This window comes from Urocampus carinirostris, chromosome 12 (genome assembly GCF_059441175.1).
Source record: "Urocampus carinirostris isolate Australia breed hairy pipefish chromosome 12, RoL_Ucar_1.0, whole genome shotgun sequence".
Taxonomy (NCBI): domain Eukaryota; kingdom Metazoa; phylum Chordata; class Actinopteri; order Syngnathiformes; family Syngnathidae; genus Urocampus; species Urocampus carinirostris.
The window spans coordinates 25742460-25768430 of record NC_142360.1 but is presented as its reverse complement, the minus strand read 5'-3'; the positions used below and the strand labels follow the sequence as shown (position 1 = coordinate 25768430).

The 25971-nt window shown below is 39.5% G+C and overlaps 1 protein-coding gene across 2 annotated transcripts in view; it reads left to right on the top strand.

Moving 5' to 3' along the window:
* The first annotated feature begins 1640 nt into the window (after window positions 1-1640).
* ptprc (protein tyrosine phosphatase receptor type C) overlaps window positions 1641-25971 on the top strand; it is a 51588-nt gene continuing 27257 nt past the window's right edge. The window contains exons 1-12 of one of the 2 annotated variants that reach the window (XM_088348925.1): window positions 1641-1928; window positions 2001-2080; window positions 13424-13438; window positions 13633-13734; window positions 15340-15360; window positions 15448-15690; window positions 18360-18590; window positions 18664-18783; window positions 19954-20079; window positions 20156-20311; window positions 23029-23193; window positions 25703-25911. In XM_088348925.1, the coding sequence (XP_088205051.1) occupies window positions 2026-2080; window positions 13424-13438; window positions 13633-13734; window positions 15340-15360; window positions 15448-15690; window positions 18360-18590; window positions 18664-18783; window positions 19954-20079; window positions 20156-20311; window positions 23029-23193; window positions 25703-25911 (1443 nt within the window). In that variant the 5' untranslated portion in view covers window positions 1641-1928; window positions 2001-2025. The remainder of the gene's footprint in view (window positions 1929-2000; window positions 2081-13423; window positions 13439-13632; window positions 13735-15339; window positions 15361-15447; window positions 15691-18359; window positions 18591-18663; window positions 18784-19953; window positions 20080-20155; window positions 20312-23028; window positions 23194-25702; window positions 25912-25971) is intronic. The other variant, XM_088348924.1, reaches the window with a different exon arrangement.

The window sequence follows — 25971 nt, the reverse complement described above, 5'->3', positions numbered from 1 at the left end:
GTAATGTTTCTCACACAAGCTTTGGTTTACAGGAATAGGGCAGTCATGCACATGAACACAAACATCAGTGATTCGACGATCGCTGGGCGGAAGAAGAAAGTCTGGCGTGGAACAACAGGAAGCCAGAGACTAACGAGATTTATACCAGTTAGATGAGCCGATACCGGACAGATGGTGTCGATACTGGACAGAACAGGACTGACGGGATTGATAACAGATATAGGAGACTGCGGAGAGATATCAGACAGAACGAGATAGACGGGAACGATACCAGACACTGGAGACCGGAGACCGATAACAAAACAGGACGAAATAGACGGGATTGATACCGGACAGGATACACAAACAGGATACCGGACAGAGTCAAAACACGTCTTGCGGGTGCAGAGGTTCGTTGACCTACTGACAAAGGGTGAGTGAGAGCACTGAGCTTAAATAGGAGGGAAGCCAATCAGTCAACGAGCCGCAGCTGGCGCCATACGGGCAGGGCCAATTGGGCGCCATGGGCAACCGTGACATTTACAAGCTTTTGCCGCGGTGAATTGTTATTCCCTTTTTAAAATATTAAAGTCTACTAATTATACATTAGATTATTAATGATCTCATTTAACACTCAATCATTTTCTGTTTAGAGCAATCAGGGGAATGGTTTTGGATTGTTCAATGTTTAGGAGTCGTTTACAGTCCTGTAACGTATAAAGCTTATTCATATATAAATTAAAAAATAATCCTCTTTCCAAGTGAAATATTGAATATCAACACTCTATTTCACAGGCAGTCAGGTAGGTTTAGCCTTGATGTGAGAAATACCCAAAAGCTGCCTCGGCACTTTTGGTTCACTCAGCAGTTTTTGCCAGAAAGACATTACATTCTCCAAGTTCTGAACAATATGTAGTATCAACATCATCTTTCACTGGCAGTTAGGTTACCCTTGATTTGAAAAAAAAAGAAAAAAGAGTTGACTCTGCACTTTTGGTAGTGTCGATTCAGCCTTTTTCCCAGAGAGAAACATTTCACTCTCCCAGGGCAGAACAACAAAAAAACAACACCATTGTTTACAGACAGTCAGGTAGTTAACCCTAAAATATGCCAAACACGCTGACTTGGCAGTTTTAGTGGGTTGACCCAGTAGCTTTCCCAGAAAGACATTCTACTCTCACAGGCCAGAACCACAATCTAATACAAGCAACCAAGTAGGTAACTGTAGAAGGTTTTGGATTACGTAACCACACAGGTCGTAGGGGCACCATTTCCTGTGGTGTGTCTTGGGCAAGTACAGCCTGGTGGCGCACATCCCTCTCCAGGCCAAGAAACGTATAACAAGCAAAACAATGAGCCAAATTTCTACTCATTTTAATGACATGCTTTTCTAGTTTTGGAGATTTTTTTTTTATTAGCTATAAAAATAAAAAAGATAAACCAAGCTGATTAAGAAAACAAGCTAAATCAGCAAAAATGATATGAAAAGCTGTTCAGTGACACTGGATGTCCAAGGCCTCATTTTGAATATCAGTCAGGTGACTCCAGCCATGTTTTTGCCTGCTTGACTTCACAGGAATTTGCTGAGAAAGGAGGCGGAGTCAACAAAAAAGACAACATTGAAGATATTTTACTTTCATTTGGAATCATTCTGTGAAAATATTTGAAATCCACAGAGGCGTCAATGCTATTTTGTGTCTACACTAGGATCATCTATTTGTTATGAAAATAGGTTCATATTTCATTGTCAATTTTTTTTCTCTCTTGACAGTTGTGATGCAGGCTTAGATGAGCCGACTTCCTGTTCTTGGTCGCGGTGGTGAAACGGAGTTTCCTGTGACTCGACGCGAAGGTGCAGGCGTGACATCACGCCGGCTCCTCAGGAGGACGCAGGCGACGTTTTTGTCTTTCTAATCCAGGACTCTGCGTCCGCAGATAAGACATCAAAAGTAAGAAACCTTAAGAACTTCAAAACTTTGGAAATGTGTTGACGTCTGGTTCCTCGCCTGGTTCCTCGTTAGGTGACTCAAAAGTTTGGTGGCACATATGGAAGGTCTGCAGATTTTCTTGCTGTTGGCTGCTGTCATCTCGCTGGCTTCCTGTAAGTAACAAGCAAAGGGCAGGTGGAGTAGGGTTTCTACAATAAGGGTTCGTACGGGTGCTTGAAATCCTTAGAAATACCTTAATTTCAACGTTTTGTTATCGAGGTTTGAATAGTTTTTGAATTTTGGGTAAAGTGCTTGTAAATGCCTGAAATTGCTGCCGTGTTTCTTGGCAGTCTGACCTCGCACTAAATGTTGCAAAATAAAACAAGTCTTCTTGAAAAATAGGCCGACCCAGCTCTCTGGGGGCTTCACTTTGCCATTGCATTTCTTATTACCTCGTGATCAACGGCAGCTGGCATTAGTTTGTACAGCATTATTCTCTGGAGCATCATTGCCTCCTGCAGGTCTCGCCTAAGAGAGCAGGTGCATGTTACACTTAAATGGGGCACTATACAATGTGTATTTATGAAAGGATTCCGTATCAATTTCGAACATTTATTTTGGGTGATGTAAAAAAATTGAAGGCAGCTTTTCCCAATGGTAAATAGTAATGGGAAGGACTTCCTGCAACTGAGAATGTAAGCGACATACTACCCAATGCCTTGTTCCGTTTCACAAATATATTCTTGGTTTACTCAAGATCAAAGTCTTAATGTTTACACATGCAAGATTAAAAATAGCCCATGTAAATATATTTGTTGATCTGCAAAATACATGATTCACACAGGATTTAATGGTACCAGAGAAAGTGGAAAATTGTCCTTGAAAGTCCTTAAAGGTGATGCCATCTTCTGGCTGAAATGATCATTACAGCTCCTTATGTTGCGCGTGCAAGTATGTGAAATAATAAGAAGTGGTCGAATGAACTCTTCCCTTTTCATCTTTTTTGGGGTTTGTGTTGGCATTTGGACCTTTTCTTACTTTCATCATTTTCATCCTAGAAATAACGAACACCACGAATTTTATACTTTATAAGGACACCTCAAACCACCCCACCTTCAAATAGTGCTTGAATTTGGACATCTAAAAAGGTGTGCTAACCCTGTACAATATACTTTGAATTTTTTGGAGTGTGATAACTTTGAAATGTAACGTTGTGGGAGCAGACTCGACGCGCCGTTTTAGACCCAAAACACGATGAAGCGGCACGTTGGTGTGGCCCTCGGGCTACAAAACGTGTTCAATTAAAGGCTGCCGCCGAGGAAGAGAAACACTTTGCACAGTGATCTTTTCTGCTTTGTGGTGTGCGCAGATGAGGATGGGGAGATTCGGGGTTTTATTTTTTTGTTCCTGTAAATGTAATCTGAGGGGACAATAAGAAGATAGAGGACACGACACACTACAGCAGTGGTCGGGAACCAATGTATTTTTCATTTCATTAGAACATATGGCTCGGTGATAAAATACTGCTTGTACATTCCAATTCTGGTAAGCTCGGGTATGCTATGTCACTTTAATTATACCCACTGTTCAGTCCGGTAGATAGATAGATAGATAGATAGATAGATAGATAGATAGATAGATAGATAGATAGATAGATAGATAGATAGATAGATAGATAGATAGATAGATAGATAGATAGATAGATAGATAGATAGATAGATAGATAGATAGATAGATAGATAGATAGATAGATAGATAGATAGATAGATAGATAGATAGATAGATAGATACTTTATTCATCCCCGTAGGGAAATTCACACTTCCAGCAGTATCCTTGTGTTGAAAATAAAATAATGATAAAATAAAAGAAATAGAATACATAAATACCCAATATAACGTGTTGATATACAGAATTTAAATAGTGCTACATAAAATACACACTGTAATAAAAAAAGGGTAATGTGCAAATGTGGGGTGGGGTTTAATGTGGGCTTTTACTCCCCCGGGTGGAGTTAAAGAGCCTCATGGCATGAGGAAGAAATTATCTCCTCAGTCTGTCCGTGGAACAAGACTGTGACAGCAGTCTGTCGCTGAAACTGCTCTTCTGTCTGGAGATTAAGCGTGTTTAGTGGGTGGGATGAATTGTCCATGATTGACCGCAGCTTTTTCAGTGCCCGTCTCTCGGCTACAGTTGTCAGGCTATCCAGCTCTGTGCCGACAACAGAGCCCGCTTTACTCACCGGTTTATTAAGACGAGAGGCATCCTTCTTTTTAGCGCTGCCTCCCCAACACGCTGCCGCATAGAAGAGGGCGCTTGCCACAACAGTCTCATAGAACATTTGCAGGAGCTTTTTGCAGATCTTGAAGGACACCAGCCTTCTGAGGAAATACAGTCGACTTTGACCTTTCCTGCATAGAGCTTCTGTGTTGGCAGTCCAGTCCAACACACATCCAGTATATATAGGGCACAGTTTTACTTACAGTTAACAGTCAAGGTGTCACACCAACAGACCCCGTTTTGACTCATCAAACAATTTATGTTCTCTGTTGAGACCCTTATGATAAAACCCTCAGAAAAAACTGTATTTTCCCACAAATGCTAGCCAAGCACACAGAACAATTTGTTTGGGTGAGTGGTAGGGGTGGGCGGAGATATGCAACACAGCACAAGTAATTGAAAGTAATCAAGTTAAAGTAACCCTACCCAACCCTGGTCATGAATGAGTGGAAGAGCATTCCAGTGGCAATTTGTGATGCTCTGGTGAAATCCATGGCCAAGAAGATTAAAGTGATTCTGCAAAATCATGGTGGCCACACAATATATTGAACTTCAGGAACATTCACTTAAGGGTGTACTTACTTTTGTAACCAGGGGTTTAGCAACCAATGGCTATAATATGAGTTATTTAGGGGGAAAATACATTTACAGTGCTATATAAACTTTACACAGATTACCTTTCATTGTGTCAAAGCAATGTTTCTTCAGTGTCGTTCAAATAAACAGTCCAAATTGTCCCTAGGTGTGAATGAACGAGTGAATGGTTGTCTGTCTCTGTGTACCCTGCATCTGTCTGGCAACCAGTTCAAGGTGTCCCCTGCCCACTTCCCCAAGATGGCTGGGGCTGGCTCCAGCACCCCCGCGACCCTAGTGAAGATAAGTGGTGCAGAAAATGGATGATGGATAAGCAAACATACATGAATTATCATATAAACTAACATTTTCAAATACCCTAAGAACCATTCTGAAAATATACCTGTTCTGAAATATAATTTTGCCCAATGAAAATCCTCCTATTCTTTCCCATTTTTGAGAGCAGCCATTATGCAATGCAAATATGATTTTTTCTTTTGACAGAGAATTCTGTTCATTTGAATAATTCTGTTCCTATTTTACCACCAATAAATTCCAAGATAAACCTTAAAATAAGAAAAAACATTTGAATGAGCTAAATCATCTGCTAGGGTAATAAGATGATTTTACTTAAGATAACAAGTATTTTTCAATTGTTTCTGCAATGCATTGGTCATTGGTGGGCACCGTCCGGCTCAGGGGCCGCATGCGGCTTTTTTTTCTTTTAATATTGTTTTCCGTAGGAGGACATACGTAACACACACTGACGTTTTCCAATGCTTTAAAAATGTGTAGAATAAATATTACATTTCAACTCCGGGTGTTACTACGTAACTATGAGATGAGAACGAAAGAAGCTCCTTCGCTTGTATCCTTCCTTGCGCCTTTCCTGTGAGAGTAAAGCTGAGAGCAAGCTCCGCCACTTTTAAAGCAGCAGCGTCGTAATTTATTGATGCACAGTAATTTCAATACAAAAGTCACATTAATTGGGCAAGAACGCAAGTAGATGTTTTCATAAAGAGTTTTCTCATTTTTGTCAGTATATATTTCTAATTACACTTTAGGATATCATTCATGTTTTGTTGCCCGGGCTCGAGGATGGCTGCTTTTGGTATCAAAAGAAAGAGAAAAAAATGCTGCTGCTGTGTTTTACCAATTCACCGACCTGTTTGTCATCTTCACAGAAACCAAATTCAAACTGCAATTTAATGTGATTTGATTTAGTTTACCTTATCAAAAGGGTATTGTTTTGTTTGTATAAATGATCGCTGCATTCTATTGGACTCTTTTTGTTGGTCAGATAAGGGGGCCCATTATGCTCGTAACATTTTGTTGTATTTTCGAATCCTCAAAATGAAACTGACATCAAAAACGAGATTTCTTTATTGCAAAGGGATGAAACATACTGTAAATCATTGTTATTGTAATGACGTTAAACTTGAGAACGTATTCTACAATAGAGTAGTTCCATGGTGCATCCTTCTCCACAGGATGCGCTGAATTAAACGTAGTCATTTTGATAGTAGGCTAATACAGCACGTGTTGCATTCATTATAAGACCTATATAAAACTTCAACCTCTTCACTAGGGACATCGTATTGTGGGAAAAATGCGCCACAGCATGGTGAAATTGCCAGGAATTGTCATGATTTGCCCATTGCTCTCTCCTGCCCTCACTCGTTTAGCCCCAGCTGCCACTTGTTTCCTAATTAGTTCTCCTATTTAAACACGTCATTCTCATTCACTCCTGGTCAGTCCGTCTGCGAACCTCAGCACATGCAAGGCAAGTCACCTTTGACTCTGGTTCCCATTTTGATCCTGACCTCTTTCCTGTATCGATCCCCGATCGAAGCTCCGTTCTCCTGTCCCGGCTACCCGTATCCTAATTCTGTTTCCTGTATCGATCTCCGATCCAAGCTCTGTTCACCTGTCCCAGCTACTCGTATCCTGATTCTGTTTCCTGTATCGACCCCCGATCCAAGCTCCGTTCTCCTGTCCCGGCTACCAGTATCCTACTCGATTCAGTTTCCTGTATCGATCCCCGCCAGCGAGCACCAGATCGCTGTCTTTTTCCTCTCGCCCTGACTTCCCCGATCCCTTAATAAAGCATTGTGTGAAACGTTACGCATTTGGGTCCCCTGCTTGTATCTGTCGTGACAGGCATGTACGTAAAAATAATTTAAGATACATGGGACGTATATAGCGATCAGTGTTGGACACGTTACTTTAAAAAGTAATTAGTTATAGTTACTCACTACCTCTGTACTTCAATTGTTTTCAAGCAACAAAAGTAAACAGTTCAACAATATAAATGCAATCAACCCAGATGTGTAAAGAAACTAAATCGAACTCTTAACAACCTGAGACAACTGGTCAAGTAGAAATAGGCAACTGCACTTAAAATATTTTGTTCACAATAACAATCAACAGTATAACAATATGACGTGACTGTCCAATCCCTCTCTCTACCTCTCTTACTCCATCCCCTCTCACCATCCATCTCAATCTCTGCCTATGATAGCTGACAAGACTTCTCTCAGTGAGGAGATAGCAGCAGTTTTGGAACAATAAGTGTTTAAAGACGCAGGAACCACTGATAAAGAATCCTTCACTAGTTTCCCCCAAGTTGGATGACAAGTACTGTGAATTTAATAGCGCTCTTCTTTGTAAAATTATGATAGGACGTTCTCCATTGTGTGACTTCATCACTTACGCACTTAATTGTTTTGTCTTATTATAGATGGCTGCCGTGTTAGGTTGAATGAAAGCCATGTGAGAGCCATGTTCACATTTACGCGTTGTTGGTGAATAAATATGCCAAAAGGCTGATCGAAGATGTCCTGCTTATCTCTGTAACGCACAAAAAGACTGCCCACTCGTACATAGTCTTAACATGAGACAACACGCTGTTTTGTACCAGACAAAATGACGCATCGCTTTTGACTGTTAGCAACGGTAACGGCAGAAAAAAATTATCCGTTAGATTACCCCGTTACTGAAAAAACTACGCTTTTACGCAAAGGGGTTATTTATAATAGTGTTATAACCAACACTGATCGAGAGCGACCAGAATTGGAAAAGATTTTTCTACTTGGTTGTTGAGTTTGCTCTCCAGAGAACTGTTGAGCTGACAAAACAAGCGCCCGCCTATTGTGACATCTTATTCTTATCCTTGTAAGAATCAACACAATGGCGTATATCTTGGAGGCAATCTTGTCCGGGCATAAGAGTGCAGGGCCGAAGAGGGTGGGAAAGTCAGGTTTCAGCACGGTATACAAGAAATGTCTCTAGTGTCTTAGAGATCACATATCAAACTCCTAAAATGGAAGAGCATTATCTCAGTGTTTCCCAACTTTTTTGAGCCAGGGAACTCTTTTTTGTTTTCATTAAAAAATATTGAGGCACACTGTCTGTCAAAATTTTGAAAGATTCATTCCTGGCATCAGGACACACAGAATAGAATGTAAAAAAACATTATTTTTTGCAATCTTATACATAAAAATGGAGATTTAAAATGCTTTTTAATTTAAATATGTAAATCATGTATACAATCTCTTAATATTTGTTGATAAGAGATACTCTATTAGAACCTATTCTTTAGACAACCTAATTGAACATTTTGATTGATGCATTTACAGCTAAAGCCATTCCCCAATAACTACCTCACACATCCATTATTATCTGCACCGCTTATCCTCGGTAGGGTCGCGGGGTTGCTGGAGCCCATCCCAGCTATCTTTGGGCAGTGGGCAGGGGACATCCTGAACTGGCTGCCAGCCAGTCGCAGGGCACACAGGGACAGACAACTCACTCACTCATTCATACCTAGGGACAATTTGGACCGGCCAATTAACCTAACATGCATGTTTTTGAATGTGGAAAGAAACCAGAGTAAACCCACATAAGCACGGGGGAGAATATGCAAACTCCACACAGGAGGTTCGATCTCATGACCTCAGAACAACTGCGCCACCGTGCTGCCCTACTTTACACATATTGTTGTCTATTTATTCTGTCATTCTGCTTTGTCTTAATATGAGGTGGCAGTAGCTCAGATTGACAGCGGTCGTTTTGGGATAAAAGAGGTTCCAGGTTCAATTCCCGGCTCCCTGGTTTGAATGTCAAAGTGTCTTTGGGCAAGACACTGAACCCCTTATGCCCCCGATAAATGGCTGACTTTTCTCAAGGTTTCTCTTTTCTCCTCACACTGAGGTTTTTGAGTTTTTCCTTGCCCGCATGCTGGTTTGCTAGTTTAAGATCAGGTAATTGTGTAATTTTGTAACTGTAATCCTGTGCAGTCCTTTGAGACATTTTTGTGATTAAGGGCTATATAAATAAATTTGACTTGACTTGACTTGACTTGACTGACTCAACTATCATGGTGTGTGTGAATGGGTAAAGTGTGAGGTGCATTGTAAAGCGCTTTGGATGTTTTTTTTTATCTTTTAAGTATTTTATACATGTCTATCCTAGAGTGCCATGTCTAATCTTTTTTAATGACAAAAAAAGGCCATTCTAATTGAATTACTCCCCTTTTACCATGGGGGCGCCAGTGCCCCCGTTTTACAAGTGCTACTTAAATGATCTTGACCATATTAAAAAATATAATTGAACCCTTAAGGTAGCAGCAACTTCCCACAATCATATCTTCCATGCATCCAAGTGTGGCAACAGACCAATCACAGGCAATAAGTGATCCTGACAGGGCATAATGAGTATGCATTTTGTAAAGCATTTTTTTGTGATCTGTAACTAATTAAAAAATACATCTGAGCCTTTAAATATTAGTATGTTAGTTTTGACTGTCAAAGGGGCATTGAATTGGGGTACTGATGCGTCATGTATGACACGTGGCTCAGTGTCTCCATGAATTGTTTTACCACACCCATAAAACGCCTAGTAATAGTTGACAGTGTATGGACAACTGCGAGATTCAAAAACAGCTCATATTTCCAGTTTACGTTGTCCCACAATGTGTTCATGTTCAGTTCCAGTCTCTCAAAGTCTGTTTTTTGTTTTGTTTTTCATTTTAAAATGTTATTAAATTTTCTTAACACGCATGTATGGTAGATATTGCCAGATATTAAAAGTTTGGGTTGTTCTTTAAAAATAACGGCCAAAAGTGATCACTCATAACATGATTTCTGACTCCTTCGTGGCCAAAATAACAACAACAAAAAAATTCCAGGCGGTATGAATGATACTTAGTCAATAGTTGAGTAAAATGTTCATGGCCAGTGATCCCTCTAAGCTGCGCGCGTGCGCAATTGCGCACTGCTCGCATATTCTCAGCGCACAGGAAAATCTAGCCAGCGCACAAAAATGAGGGCTCAAAATTACTAATTAAGAAGCGACTTGAGTCAAAGTTACAGTGCATGAAGGTAAAAATACACGGTTTCCCCTGACGTTGTGTCCTAAATGCGATATTTTGAAGTCAATGTCGAACGAAGTTGGAAAGTAAAGTCAGTAAAGTTTGTCGAGAACCGGCTTCTTCGGCTCGGCTTACTAAACAGCTCTTCAGATTGTTTTTACTTCTTTAATCCCAACATGAACAAATATTATGTAAAATTATGCGCAAAATGACTTAAAGGAAGGGGGAATAGAACAAAAAAGAAAAAAATACCAAAATGAAAAAGTAGTGAAAAGTTGAGAAAAAAAAAACAAAGGGAAGAGAAAAAAGAAGGAAAAATTTAGAAAAAAAGCCAGAAAAAAAAAGAAAGAAATGTAGGAAAAAAATAAATAGAGAACAAAAAGAAAAAAGTAACAGCTCGGAAAAAATAAACACAATGAGATTTTTTTTAAGGTATTTTAAAAAAAGTAGAAAAAAACACAGAAAAAAGAAGAAAAAGTTTGTGTAGCATTCAAATAATTTCCAATTATATCAAGTGAATCTTGTTGCCAACATTGTACTTCCACTAAAAAATGTGATTAAGTACGGTTCTGTATCTTACAACCGACTAAATAAGCCCCCAGAAATGTTAACATTATGCGACAAAATATGTCAGGAAATAAACAGAAATGGATATCTTGTGAAAGAATTGTAAGAACAAACGACGTTTGTTGGCCGTACAACCTTTGCAACAGTACATGAGTCAATTCATTCAAAAGAGAAAAATTATTTTGCATTGCCGGAAACTTAGCCAAATGTAACTTGATGTCAAGTTTTGGACATGTTTGATCATTAATTATCTTGCCACACTTGGGATTATGGTTGCTCACTGTTGTTTCAAGCGTTTCTCACCGACTTTGTGTGAACGCGTCGACCCGTGGAAAATTAGAGGGAACATTGTTCATGGCCAACATATTTTTCTTGGTAATAGCATTAGATTAAAGTAGCAAGTTGACCACTTCCTTGTGTTCTGAGTTGTCTTCATTTCCTGCCTGAGCTGAACAGACAAAGACAAAAGCGCAAGCCAACGACTTGAAACTAACCTTGGTAAAAAGGGAAGTTCAAAATGAAGAAGTTTGCTCTGAAAAGTGACACGACCAAAACTGTGAGGGACTAACTTCGCCGTCCGAGATACTTTCTGCTTCTGTTCATTGAAATCGTTCTGGGTCATCACACTTGAGATCATTTTTTTCCGTTTTCTCCCACTTGACTGACTTTGGTCACTTGCACAGTTGCAGAGTCGATTTGGGGAAATGTCAGTGCAAGATACGTGCATCAACCTCGAACAAGTTTGTGCAGCAAACCACATCCTAGCGAGCGCTGTCAAAGTTTGCTTAGCCAACTTGCAGGCATGCTGCAAAGAGCAAATACTACAAATAGAATATAATACTGTGGAATGTGTTTAATCATCCACACACTGGTTTTCCTTTTTTTTGCTCTTTATTAATACTTGTTTTGACCTTCCTAATGTGAAATCAACTGTGGGTGTAGCGGTTGGTGTTAAGGCAAGGCAGGAAAAAGAGATTGTGTTGTTTTAGCAACAATCCTAAATTGAGCTGTTTTCTTTTTCAATGCATTCGTTATATTTGAGTTATTCATTCAAAGCTACGGGTACTAAAGTCTCCATAAATAAAAAGTATCCGTACCATTAGAACTGTGGTCGGAAATTTTTTGACCCCAAGAACCATAAAAGCAAAAATATTTATTTTATTTTTTTCTCAAGATTTTGAGGCAAATTTTAACCAAACCGCCAAAGCTGCTCGCCAGACAAAAGCTTATTCTATAGCACATTTTATTTCACTGTGTGAAGTTTAACAATTTGATTAAAATCTATGAAATAATAATAACAATAATAATGAGAGAGCCTTTGTCCCATATCAATATAAATATACAACTTAGAATTAGTCTCCCTCCCTTAGTTACTTAAGAGTATTGAGGCTCATGTGTGTCCTAAATAATTGTTGCAAGTATAGTTCTTTGGTAAAAATTTGACAAAATACTGCAAACGAGGATAACAACATGTTTACCTTCAGTGCTGATGGTGCTGGGCGAGGGGGAGAAGGAGTGCAGGTGCCTTGTGTATAGCTCCCAACATTCCTAGTGCTCATCCCATCAAACTGCTCCTGATGCTTTGCTAGAGCTTTTGGGTATTTAAATAACGTTGTGTGGCTCTTCATCATTAAGTGTCTCAAAAATGATCATCGATTGATCGATTTAATGAGCTTCCATGTAAAGGATTATTTAGCAATTTACAGCCAAAACGAGGTCTGGTGGTGTGACACCTTGACTGGAAACTGTAGCCAAAATTGTGTCTTATATATATTGGACTGAATCCTTATAACAGTCAGTGTTGTCTTGGGCTTCACAAATGCAACAAACAGCTCTGCATGTGACAAAACCTCACAAAACCTGCAAGTTTTATTTTAATCTCTGAGACATATGCACTCATGAAAAGAGCCGTAAGAGCAATCAGTGGTCGGCCTAAATGACAACAGGCCTGTCGCACTGACGCCTGTGGTCATGATGTGCTTCAAAAGGTTGGTGTTTCAACACATCAAAGGTTCCTTACCCTCCATCCTGGACCCTCATGAAATGAAATGAAACCGCTCCACTGATGGCGCGATAAACACAGCTCTTCATGCTGTGCTGAGCCATTTAGAAAAACACGGCAGCTAAATCAGAATGCTTTTCCTGGACTTTACGTTCAATACTATCCGGGTGGAGAAACTCTTCCAACAGATTTATTATGGACTTCCTATCCAATCAATAAACTTGTGGTTGACGCTACGCATTTAGGTCCTGATTCCGTTTTGGTCGTGACACTAATGATACGGGCTTCTTTCATTCAATGTTCATGTTATGCAGATTTCTGTATGAAGGACATTTGTGTCTTTTTATTTATTCATTGGGTTTTTAGTAGGTTCAATTAGGTTCAAGAGACTATATGTGTCATTTAGAAAATTTGCAACATTCAATCAGTCCGGCCTTTGGCTTGTAACCAAATTTTCTATCTGGTCTCTCACCTATTGGTCTTTGACACCTCTACAATGTACAGATAAAACATAGAACAGAACATTTCGACATTGAGATTTTTGTGTGCCTTCTCTGCATCAACATTGAGGTGGCTAATGTAATTCCTAAAAGGAAATGATCATTCAGGAAAACTAAACAACAGATATCCCCACCAACAAAGACGCTGCAGAAAAGAATGCAAGAGAATTTATATGTTTTTCTAGTCTCATGTAAATAATGAATCTCTTTTATTTCTAATTACAGGTCAGAGCAAACTACGTAAGTGACCATTCATCAATCGTTCACGTTGGTCAGCTTTGAATAATGCTTCTTGATTAAGTATTGTTACCCTGATCATTGTTGCATGCCATGCTCATTCACTGGAGTACAGTGTCATTTTTTAATTAATATAAATTTGACTTTCAGGGTGTAGATGACACATGTATGACACATTTATGTTCTTTACCCTTTAGCAAATACCTCGACAGAGCCCTCACGGGTATATCACAGCAGTACGACAGCCCCTACCACTAACACAACTCCGGTTACTTTTGATCAAGTGACTTCCACAAATGGTGAGATTTTGACCAAAGCTTGAAAGAATAAAATAAAAAATAAAAGATTAAGACAATTCTGCAAGCTGCAAGATTATTATAATATAGTATCATTTCACAATGCATATATACTTACAGTAATGAATAAAAATGAGAGAAAATTGATTTTTGATTACATTTTTTAATTGATGTGCAATATTATTTAGGGATTTAATATTTTGATTTCATTTTTTATGAATTTCATCATTGGTTGTATTTTTACTCATTTATTTTTTGGGTGTTTTTCATGTATGTGTATTTTTACATTGTATTATTTTTCTCCATTAAATATTTAAAATATATTTGTTTCCTACTTCCTATTTTTATCAATATGTATTTTTTAACATGATTTGTATGTATCTCGTTTTAAAAATACAGTTGTTCCCTCCTTTAGTTCTTCTATTTATTTTGTATTTTGGTGTTTTGGGTCCTCCATAATGATAATACTTCAATGCAAATTACTAATTTAAATTATTTTTTACTATATTTTTACGTTGTATAATTTCGCTGTTTTTAATTTTTAAAATACATTCATTTTCTTCTTTATATATTGATTTATTAATTGTTTTTTAAAAATCCATTTGTTTTCTACTTTGTTGCTTAGTATTTGTATTTATTTTTGTATTTTTGTATTCCTTTGTAATCCTAGTACCTCAAGGCAATTTATTCATTTTAGGTACTTTATTGTATCTTTGTATATATCTTTAATATGTTTTTTTTAGAATTTAATGTTTAAATTACCTTTGGTTTCGTTTTAGAGATTTTTTTCTTACTTATTTTTGGTATTTTGGAGTTTTTTTGTCCCCCCAATTTTTAAAATCGATTTGTTCTTAGAATTCTATATCAAAATCGTGTGGAATCATTTTTGGGGTTCATATTTTTTACAGGTTTTTAAATATTGTAAGCAATTTTGGAACACGGCACCGCTCTCATTATTTCATATCATTTCATTATGTTAACCATAATTTTTACTGCTTGAGCTTCAAGTTTTACTACATGAGTTGCATCTCCAATTTACATACTTAATTCTTTTTTTCTGCACCCCTTATCCTCAGTAGGGTTGCGGGGTTGCTGGAGCTATCCCAGCTATCTTCAGGCAGTGGGCAGGGGACACCCTGAACTGGTTGCGAGCCAATCGCAGACAACACACTCGCTCATTCACACCTAAGGACAATTTGAACCAGACAAACCTGACGTGCATGTTTTTGGAATGTGGCACAAAACCGGAGTGACTTGAGGAAACCCACGCAAGCACGGTGGAACATGCAAACTCCACACAGTAGTATTCAATGTCATGACCTCAGAACTGTGCCGCACACGCGCTAACCACTGCTCCGCCGTGCTACCCCTCAACTGACTGGCATCCAGTTCAGGGTGTCCCCTGCGCACTGCCCGGAGATAGCAGGGATGGGCTCCAGCACCCCCGCGACCCTACTGAGGATAAGCGGTGCAGATAATAAATGGATGAATGAATTATTTTTTTCTCCTCCCATCAAGTCTCCGTAATCCAGTCACTGAATTACTATTACCACCGTACACATCTAATTTGTTCCTTATTCTTTTCCAATTGTCATGATCATTATCCAGCAACCTCTACACCAATTCCTTGTGAGTACCAATTTACAAATTATTAATGTTTTAAATGCTGTTCATCACATTCACGCACTATTAAATTGTTGTGTGTGTTTTGGTTAGGTTGGTACACAGTCACCCCCATCAAGTTTGGCTTCAGGTTTAACATCAGCAGCTCTTCTTCTGGCATTCACATCATAAATTTGACTGGAAATGGATTGTCGGTGGAAAGAACTGTGAACCAGACTTCAGTTGACATCCTCAGACTCAAGCCTTGCTCTGAATATAAGCACCAAGTTCAACTTGTGACAAGTCAAGGCAACGTCATGTGCAACGGGACTCGTGAGAGCTCCACAGGTGACTTAAGTGAGTGTCATAATCCTTGGAAAAGCTTGAATTTTAATGGTGTGTTTTCAAGGTTTGAAAATTGCTTGGATTTTAGGTGAAGTGCTTGTAATTGTTGCCATGTTTCTCAGTAGTTTGAATTGATGGACACCACATTAATCAGGTGTTTGGGGAAAATAGCAATATATATATATATGTATATATATATACAGTGGAACCTCGGTTCTCGACCATAATCCGTTCCAGAACCCTGTTCGAAAACGGATTTGTTTGATCACCGAATCATATTTCCCATTATAAATAATGTAAATCGTTTTAATACGTTCCAACACCCTGAATGTTTACCTTGAATGTTTTACTTAAACATAAAGCTAACCCAGGCTAATCGTACGTTCGTGTTATCGTAATCTTCCGTACGAAAGATTCCCCTAACATGAACGTGTAAAAATAAAAAAATCAGGTTGTTTACAAGTCATTTAGCACCCAGGTCTCCACAACAAGTGGTGAGCGGTTCATTGGAAAGGGGGCTCCGTTCCAACACACTCAATGTTGGGCTCCGTTCCAACACCCTGAATGTTTAACGTAAACTTAAAGCTAACCCAGGCTAATCGTATGTTCGCGTTATCGTTATCTTATGAATAGGATTTCTTACCTTTGTGGTGATCAGCAGAAGGCGCTCGCACACCTCCTTCATATTTTGCAATTATTTCTTTCTTAAATGCAATAGTTGTACGCACTACTTTTCTTTTTTCACCTGTAGCAACTTTGCTGCTTGCACTGACTTTCTTCGGAGGCATAATAAGGGGCTAAAACACCCGTACACCGCTCGACATCGCACCCTAGCGTGCGCACTCACGCATTACCGGCGTACGAACTCCGATTTTTTGACCCAACAGCGAAGTTTTTGGTCGGACTCCGATTTGTTCGAACTGAGAGGCGTTCTAAAACCGAGGTTCCACTGTATATATATATTATATATATATATATATATATATATTTATTTATTTTTTTATTTATTTTATTTATTTATTTTATATATATATATTTTTTTTTTGGGAGCCATGCCATATATTTTAAGACTATATTTAGGTGATTTGATCAAAACTATGTCATAAGAATAATGCCAGATCCTGCTTCCCAAATCAAAAAATACTGTACACCACATTTAACTTGTTCCCCTTCCGCAGTAACTTAAGATTGTTGAGGCTCATTTTGACCTTCAGTTTTTTCATAATGGTTTCCAATCAAGGTGCAAGCAGAGTTCCTTTGTCAAAATGTCATAAAATATGGCAAACGAGGATACTGACGTTTTTACCTTCGGTGCAGAGAAATGAGTACGTACGCTGTTTGTATAGCTCTGCCAACTCCTACCCACCCAACCAAATTGTTCTGTGTACTTGTTTCAGGGACTTCACTTGGTTTCATGTGTTTTCATCATAAAGTGTCTCAAAACTAAACATACCCTGTTTAATGAGCTTCCATATAAAGCATTTTTTTAGCAATTTACAGCCAAAATGAGGTATGTTTGGGTGAGTGTAAACTGTAGTTAGGACTGTGCCCTTTAAATATTAGACTGACCCAACCACTCTACTGGCATTATGTGGTTTATGCACGCACCAAACTTAACCGTGCAAGTCAGTATCAGAATGTAGTTGAATACATTGGCATGATTACTATTTTATTCCCAAGCCAAATGTACTCATGAAAAGAGACATATCTGACTCACGGGCCAAAGGTTCCCAACCCCTGCATTTCATTGAAGAAACACAAAAGAGTCTGCTCAAAATGCTTTGACATTGCTTTCTTTTCCCCCTGTCATTAACAGCAGCTGGCATTAGTTTGTATGGCATTTTCCTGCAAAGCGTCCAAGAGTACAGGTGCATGCTACACCTAAACAAGGCATTATTTAATGTGTATTTGTACAAGGATTACGGATAAATTGTGGTCATTTATTATGGGCCATGTAAAAAATTAAGGCAGCGTTTCCTAGTGGTGAATTGTAATGGGAAGAACTTCCTGCAACTGAAAATGTAAGCTACATATTAGTGTAATTTTACCAAATGGCTATACAGGGAGACATTTGTCTAAAAAATATTTAGACACATTTTGTTTTGCAATTTACTCAAGATTTAGAATCATATGTCTAGATAAGGGCAGCACGGCGGCGCAGTGGTTAGGTCATGGGTTCAAACGCAGCTACCCACCTTCCTGTGCGGAGTTTGCATGTTCTCCCCTTGCTTGCGTGGGTTTTCCTCCGGGCACTCCTCCCACATTCCAAAAACATGCATTTCAGGTGAATTGGCCGGTCCAAATTGTCCCTGAGTGAGCTAATTGTCTGTCCCTGTGTGCCCTGCGACTGGCTGGCAACCGGTTCAGGGTGTCCCCTGCCCACTGCCCGAAGATAGCTGGGATGGGCTCCAGCACCCCCGCGACCCTACTGAGGATAAGCGGTGCAGATAATGGATGGATGGATGTCTTGATAAATGCACGCGTAAAATCCATAATCGCAGGAATATATTTAAAATACACGATTCACTTCTTTTAATGGTACTTGAGTAATCGGAAAATTGAATTAGAAAGTACTCAAAAAGTGCAGGAATTTGTCCTTAAAAAAGGTGTACAGACTCTGAATTTGGTACTTATACTTGCTACCTTGTGAGACACACCTGATCGTCACATGTCATTTTTAGGTAAAGATGACGTCACTTTTGGCAGTTGCGCTTCTGGTTGCCTTTCGCTCTCGACGGGATGGAACATCAGCACCTCGCTTCCGAAAAATACTACATTTGTGCAATGTGACGATGAAAACTCTACGTTGTGCATCCCTCTGGCCTACAGCGACCTTTGCTCTGTTTTCACAACAAGCATCACTTGTGCAAGTCAAAAATCTTCCTACAACCTAACAAAGGTCATCAGTGCAGGTATGTTAAACCGCGTTGTCCTTTTAATGTTTGTTCCTGCGCGATTTTGCACAATTATTGTTGCTTTTTGTAGATTTCCTTTCTGGATTTTCAACCAAAATAAAGCAGATTGTTGACCGGAAGCTTCCTGCCAACATCACAGCAGAGTTACCTCCTAAATGTCGCTATCTTGAAGTTGTTTACTCCTGCCTAGGTAAGTGGATCACACAGAAATATGACCTAAATATTGCTCGTAAAAGCTCCTGGATATCCTGTTTTCTACTGGGTCGTTTTTTTCTGGGTTTTTAATAGAGGGGCTCCTTTATGTCCATCCATCCATCATCTGCACCGCTTACCCTCAGTAGGGTCGCGGGGTGCTGGAGCCCATCCCAGGCGTCTTCGGGCAGTGGGCAGAGGACACCCTGAACTGGTTGCCAGTCAGTCACAGGGCACACAGGGACAGACAATTCGCTCGCTCATTCACACCTAGGGACATTTTGGACCGGCCAATTAACCTGACATGCAAGTTTTTGGAATGTGGGAGGAAACCGGAGTGCCCGGAGGAAACCCACGCAAGCACAGGGAGAACATGCCAACTCCACACAGGAGGTTCGATCCCATGACCTCAAAACTGTGCCGTACATGCGCTAACCACTGCGCCGCCGTGCTTCCCGCTCCTTTATGTGCGATTGATTAATTTGTTACCGCATTGAGCTTGTATCTACAACTTTTTCTGTCTTGAACAAGTGTTCCCCATGAGCAATAACTGAAAATAATTATTTTGGGGGGATTATAAGTCCCTGTGGAGTATTGTTCGCATCAGCCGAGAATGCATAATTAAGAAAGAAAAATACATGTATGAGTCGCATTCAAAGTATATCTCTGTCACGACCAGAACAGAAGTAGGACCCAGATGCGTAACGTTAATCATAGGTTTATTGAGATATAGAGAAAGAGGGCAGCGCCCGCGATCCGGTGCTCGCTGGACCCGGGAAGCAAGCCGCTCACAGAATCGGAACATGTTCCGAATGCGAAAAATACGGTAATTACTTTTTAAAGTAATGTGCTCAACCCTGGTGATTTGTGTGCATATGCACGTTTGTTTGGTATGTACTAAAGGACACCACAGTGTTCTTGTTGTGTAGTAGAGAGGCCACCATGAGTCAAAGGGTGAATTATTTCATAAAGGGTAAACTCAGGGTGGAAGTGTTCAGTCACGGATTGGATGAGAACCTGTTCCCTATCTTCTGTTGTGTCTTATCTGTCTGCTAAATACAACAATGACATAGTGAACTGAGACTTTGCCTTTTAACGTGGTGCACCCTTTTGGTCGTGAAAATATGGTAAGTCAAAACTTTTCTGGAATATATATGTGTCTCTACAGACGACAAAACACCAAAGAATGTGTCTGACCTTGAACCTTTCACAAGCTACACGTGCACCGGCCACGTCTGGAACAATTCTGTCCTTGTCACAAACCTGACGGCCATTCCTGTCAGGATTGACTGCGGTATGTTGAAACGGGCATATTACTTGCATGTCTTGAAGCATGACCATTGTTAAAAATCTCTACTGTGTTTCCCCAGATCTAGAAATCCAAATTGTGGCCAAGAATCACACAAATACATCTGTTGCTCTGGGATGGACGACAAATAGTATGAATTGTCCTGATCTGAATTCTGGACAGATAGCGCTATTGTATCAATGCGTGTGTGTGCCTCAAACAGAGAAGTACCGACCTGGTAAGAAAGCAAGATGCACTCACATGTTGAAGAAGTCGATTTGATGACTAACATAAATTCATGAATCAATCCATCATTTAGAGCAGCGGTGTCAAACTCATTTGAACTCGGGGGCCACACGATAGAGCAAACATTCTGCCGGGGGCCGGAAGAGTAGATTAAAGAGAAATAAAAAGAGAGATAAAGAAATAAAAGAAAGAGGGAGGGAAAATGAGAGAGGGCGGGACAAAGAAAGAAAGAGAGAGAGGGAGAGAGTGTGAGAAACAAAAGAGATAAAAAGTCGTGAGAGAGGGGGAAAAGAAAGGGAGAGGAAGAAAGAAATCCAAAGAGAAATAGAAAGACAGAAGGAGAGAAAAGAGAAAAGAAAGCACAAAGGGTAGGAAGAGAGGAAGAGAAAAGAGAGGAAAGGAAAAAATGAGGTTAGAGCAAAAGAAGTTAAAAGGACACAGACAGAGAGAGACACAGAGAGAGAGAGAGACACAGAGAGAGAGAGAGAGAGAGAGACACAGACAGAGAGAGACACAGAGAGAGAGAGAGAGAGAGAGAGAGAGAGAGAGAGAGAGAGACAAACAGAGAGAGAGAGGGAGAGACACAGACAGAGAGAGAAAGCGAGAGAGAGAGAGAGAGAGAAAGAGAGAGAGAGAGCGTGAGAGAGAGTGAGAGAGAGAGCGAGAGAGAGAGAGAGAGAGAGAGAGAGGAAGAGAGAGAGAGACACAGACAGAGAGAGAGAGCGAGAGAGAGAGAGAGAAAGAGAGAGAGAGAGAGAGAAAGAGAGCGTGAGAGGGAGTGAGAGAGAGAGAGCGAGAGAGAGAGAGAGCGAGAGAGAGGAAGAGAGAGAGAGAGAGAGAGAGAGAGAGAGAGAGAGAGAGAGAGATACAAGTACAGTGTCTTTGTGAGAGGCACCTCGCTTTAGCAACATCAAGTTGACATATTTCAACCTGAAGCTTGTTTTTCTCTTGCGCTTCTCTGAGTGTTGTCTTGCGGGCCGGATTCAATCCCCTAGCGGGCCTGATCTGGCCCGCGGGCCGCCTTTTTGACGCCTGTGATTTAGAGCAACTGAACATAATGTCAGATGTGATGAATAAATATCAAGTACTGAATCAAACAAAGAGAATTCATTCTTTCCCCTTTGTGTTACCAGAAAAATGCATCAACAATCGCGTATCTTTCTTGTGAATCAATCAACAGTTATTCGATTATCAATTTATTGCAGGGGTCTCCAACCTTTTTCAAGCGTTGAGCTACTTTTTGTTACCAATTAGCGCACTTTCATATGAATTTCTAAAATAGCAACTTAGCTAGGTAGCTTGCTAAATAGCCAAAACTGTAGCTCGACAGTTAGCTAGAAAAGTAAACAGGTACTAGGCTAAAAGGGCGCTAGCTAAAAGAGTAAAACGCCATCTAAATAGCCAGAAAGAAATCTAAAAAATAAAATAAATTAGATGGCTAGCTAGAAAGACGGCCACAGTTTAGCTTAATAACTAGCAAAAAAGAGAAAATATAATCTAGATAGCTAGGAAGAAAATGTACAAAGCTAGAAAATAGCTAAAAAGGTAGGAAGATTGCTAGCTACAAAGTGAAAAAGGTAGCCGGAAAGCTATCTAAAAAATGCAAATGTTTTGTTCATTTCCTTATAAAACCCCAAAATTGATAATAAATGGAATTTAGTTTGTCATATTACCTGTAAAAGATATCAATTAAAAAGATGAATAAATACATTTGTTTAATATAGAAAAAGTTTCCTACTCTACTCTCTTAATTAATAGCTTAGAATAATTATCAATACTTAAATAGATGTATTTGTCCATGAAGCCCATGAACTTGAATTTATTCAATTGGATTTCTAAAAAAACAACTTATCATGTTTTTACTATGTTATTACTATGTTATTACCACATTAATTATTACAAAAAAACAATAGAGATAAATAGACTCAGTAAATAAAAAAACATAATTTTACTATGAAATCACAATGCCTCAGCACTGTTGAGCTATTTTCAGAAAAGGTCGGCGGGCACCTCAACTGTCCTAAGGGGGCACCCTAATGCCTGTGGGCACCACTTTGGAAACCTTTTGATTAAGTTGATTTTTTTTCCCCAATGGTTAATTGTTCAATATTTTATTAATAGGAACGTTACCAATTGCCACCCAGAAGAAAATATATATATATAATAATAATAATGAATGTATACATTTTTTTCAGTGCTTCGAAATACTGTACTACGAATGTACTACACCATTTTAGAGCAAATTACAAAATATGTCATTTCCTAGAAAATTGCGGTAAAAACAATGAATAAAGATGAAGCAATCTTCAATTTTTTTAACGACAATATTGATTCTTCCCTGGTTATTTATTGTGTATTAAGGTCACGGATGGCTAGAGACTTGAAAGTGAGGTTTTTGAAAACTACTATAAAAACATTTTCAAAATCCCCAGGGTTGAGCATATTACTTTAAAAAGTAATTACTGTACCGTATTTTCCGGACTATATGGCGCACCTAAAAACCCCAAATTGGCCAGAAATTGGAAAGTGCGCCGTATTTACAGTAAAAAAAGTTTGCACGCCAAATCTGCTGTTATTAGAATTGTCCGGTAAATGGCACTAATGCGCCATGAATAACTTAGAAACAGTAAATCGGCGTATATGCTATTTAAGCATATATGTGAGTAAATACGTGAAATAATTGACTTAATATGTTATTTATTTCATCAGCTATTGAGAGCCTACAAAATAAGCGTAGACCAAATGAGACACAAGCTAGTTGTACCCTTGATGGCTTGGATCCATACACAAATTATACCTGCGAAATCCAACCCATGTACAAGAACAAAGACGTCGGACAAGCAGTCTCACGGAACTTCACAACCGCTACTGGAGGTAAATATGAATTTTTTTATTTTTTGCTCTTCAACTTAAAGTCCTGCTCATTTTATCACCCAACCTCGAGCAGGTATATCAAACTGTTGGCTCATATGTTGGTTGATTTAATCCGGTCCGTGAGAAATTTCTGAGTATGTTCAAAAAATGAAATCGAGTCAAGTCAAGTCATGTTTATTTGTATAGCCCTTTATCACAAGGAGTCTCAAGAAGCAGATTTCGGTCATTTCTATCAAAAGTTATGATTTTTTTAATAAATGCAAACCAAAGAGAGAGGGGGATGGAGATGGAGGGAGACAGGAGGGATTGAGAGAGGTAGAGAAATGAATCGGATCGTCACTTTTTATTGTTTTTGTTGAATTTGGTGCAAACAAAAATATTTGGAGGGCAGTTGCAGATTTCTACTTGACCAGTTGCAGATTTCTACTTGACCAGTTGTCTCATGTTGTGAGAGTGATTTCTTGGTTTTCACTGCAGTGTTATATGAATGAAATGTTTACTTTTGTTGTGTGAAACTACTTAGGGTACAGTGCCGTCTGAGTAGAGATTGTGTTTTATCCAAGAGAGTGAAAATCATTTTTCTGTTTCACAATTGACTTTTGTGACAAATTTTAAACTTGAGAGTGTAGTCTAATGAAGAAAAGAACACACTCTGAGTCGGAGATGTCAGTTTTTGATCGCCACTTCCAATGGAGGTGCGCGTTTCCAGGATCGGATCAGGGAGAGATCATGCTCCTCCTTTAGCAGAAGGCTCATTTATTGTAAAACACAAAAATGAAACTACATATCTGTTTAGTTTATGTGAACACAGGAAACAAATCTGATTGGTTTAGACAGGAATCACATATTTGAATGCAGTGTGTAATGTCGGTCGCTAGATGGCGTACGAGTATAATAAATGAGCAATAGGGATAGTGAAACTTTGTAAACACAATGCGTCTCTGTGAGAAGAAAATCAAGCTTTCGAGCGGCTTGGAATGTGGGAGTCAAAGCCATCTTGGTTAACCAGCTAGCAGGCCTAATAGTGGCCTTCAAGTTGTAGCTTTTTAATCAGAGGTACATCCCTTGGTGCCTGAGAACTTATCCTCCTGACCTTGAAATCATTAAACCACGCACTTATCGAGCACTATAGAAATATAAATGTATAATGATATAAGAGTATAAAATATAGTATAAAAGGCACATTTAGACCAGAATACAGTAGGCTATGTCTACTTCACCAGTTGTCTCAGGTTATGTGAGCTAGATTTAATGTATTAAACTTACTTTACCTTGTTAAGAACTGATTCTTATTTTATTAGATTGTTTACTGTTTATATTTGTTGCACTTCTACAATCTGCTGCTCATAAAGTGCAATAAATATTACAAGGTTCTATAACACAGTTATTTTCTATTCAACCGACTCAAATACTGTCACGAACCAGGACAGGAAACAGAAATGAGAACCCAATAGCTTAACATACTCACAGTTTATTAGGGAGAGGAGGAATGCGCCCACACTTGATCCGGGGATCGATGGTCGCGGGAGTAGATTGAAATCCGAACAAAAGAGTTTACAAAATCAAACAGATCAGGCCAAAAGATAAAACAGGATCAAACCCAGGCAGATTCACAGAACTAAGCATTTCACACAGAATTTAACAGGAGTCTTGCAGCCGCTCTCACCACTAACGGCTCAATGGAAAGCGTTTAAGTATTCCCAGTGAGCAATCTGTCAACGCGTTTCAGCCGGTGTCCATGGACGGGGCCAATTGGGCGCCGTGGCAACCGTGGTAAATACTGCTGAGAACATTTCAAATCCTTTGACATACAATTACTTAGTTTAAAGTAACAGAAATAATTACTTTTCCTGGTAACTAGTTACTTTTACTGTAGAGTAACTCAGTAACTGACTCCCTTACTTTTTGGAAGAAGTGGTAAATAACTATAACTAATTACTTCTTTAAAGTAAGGTGCCCAACAGTGTCTGGCAGTTACCAAATTGATAAGCCTGTCACAGACCAGAAATGGACACAGGACCCAATAGCGCTCGTTTTCTCAGTTTTTAGGGAGTACAGGGCTTGCTTCCACGAACCGGTGGCTGACGGACAAGGGGAGCGAGGAGGATCGGAGACAGGCGGGAATTACAAGTCGTTGGCCGGGACTGGAGAGCAAAGGCAGCGTAAAGTTTGGAAACAAGGTCGGTAACAGGAGGCAGGCAGGTAACTGGGTAAAACAGGTCAGGTGACAGGCAGGCAGAACGGGGCAAAGTCAGGTCCGGAAACAGGTTGGCAACGAAAATCAGGCAGAGAAAAGCATGGCAGGAACAGAGTCGGACGAAAAGGCTTACTGAGCTGGTGACAACAGTTCGCATAACGATCTGACGGCTTCCTCTAGGAAGCCGGGGGTTTAAAAAGAGAGCATCAGCCAATCAGCTGTCCAGGCTGTTTGGCGCCAATTAAGCCGCCGCAGTTGTTCTCAATCGGTAACCATAACAAAGCCGCCAAATAATATGTTTTCCCCCTCCAGTGCCAGACCCCATCAGCAATCTGCACGTAACAGTTGTCGACAACAACAACATCGAAGTGAGCTGCGACCATTCAAAGCGCTTCAATGGACCCAAGAAGAAATTCTACGCAAAACTGAGCCAAGGGGGTCGAGTTACGCAAACAAAAATTACAACCAAATGTATGTTTGCTTTCCAAGATCTCAGCTACACCACAACCTACATAGTGGAGGTGCGTACAGCCATTTGTATGTCTCTTTGTTCCTCTCTTATTTCGGTGTCAAATTTTTGT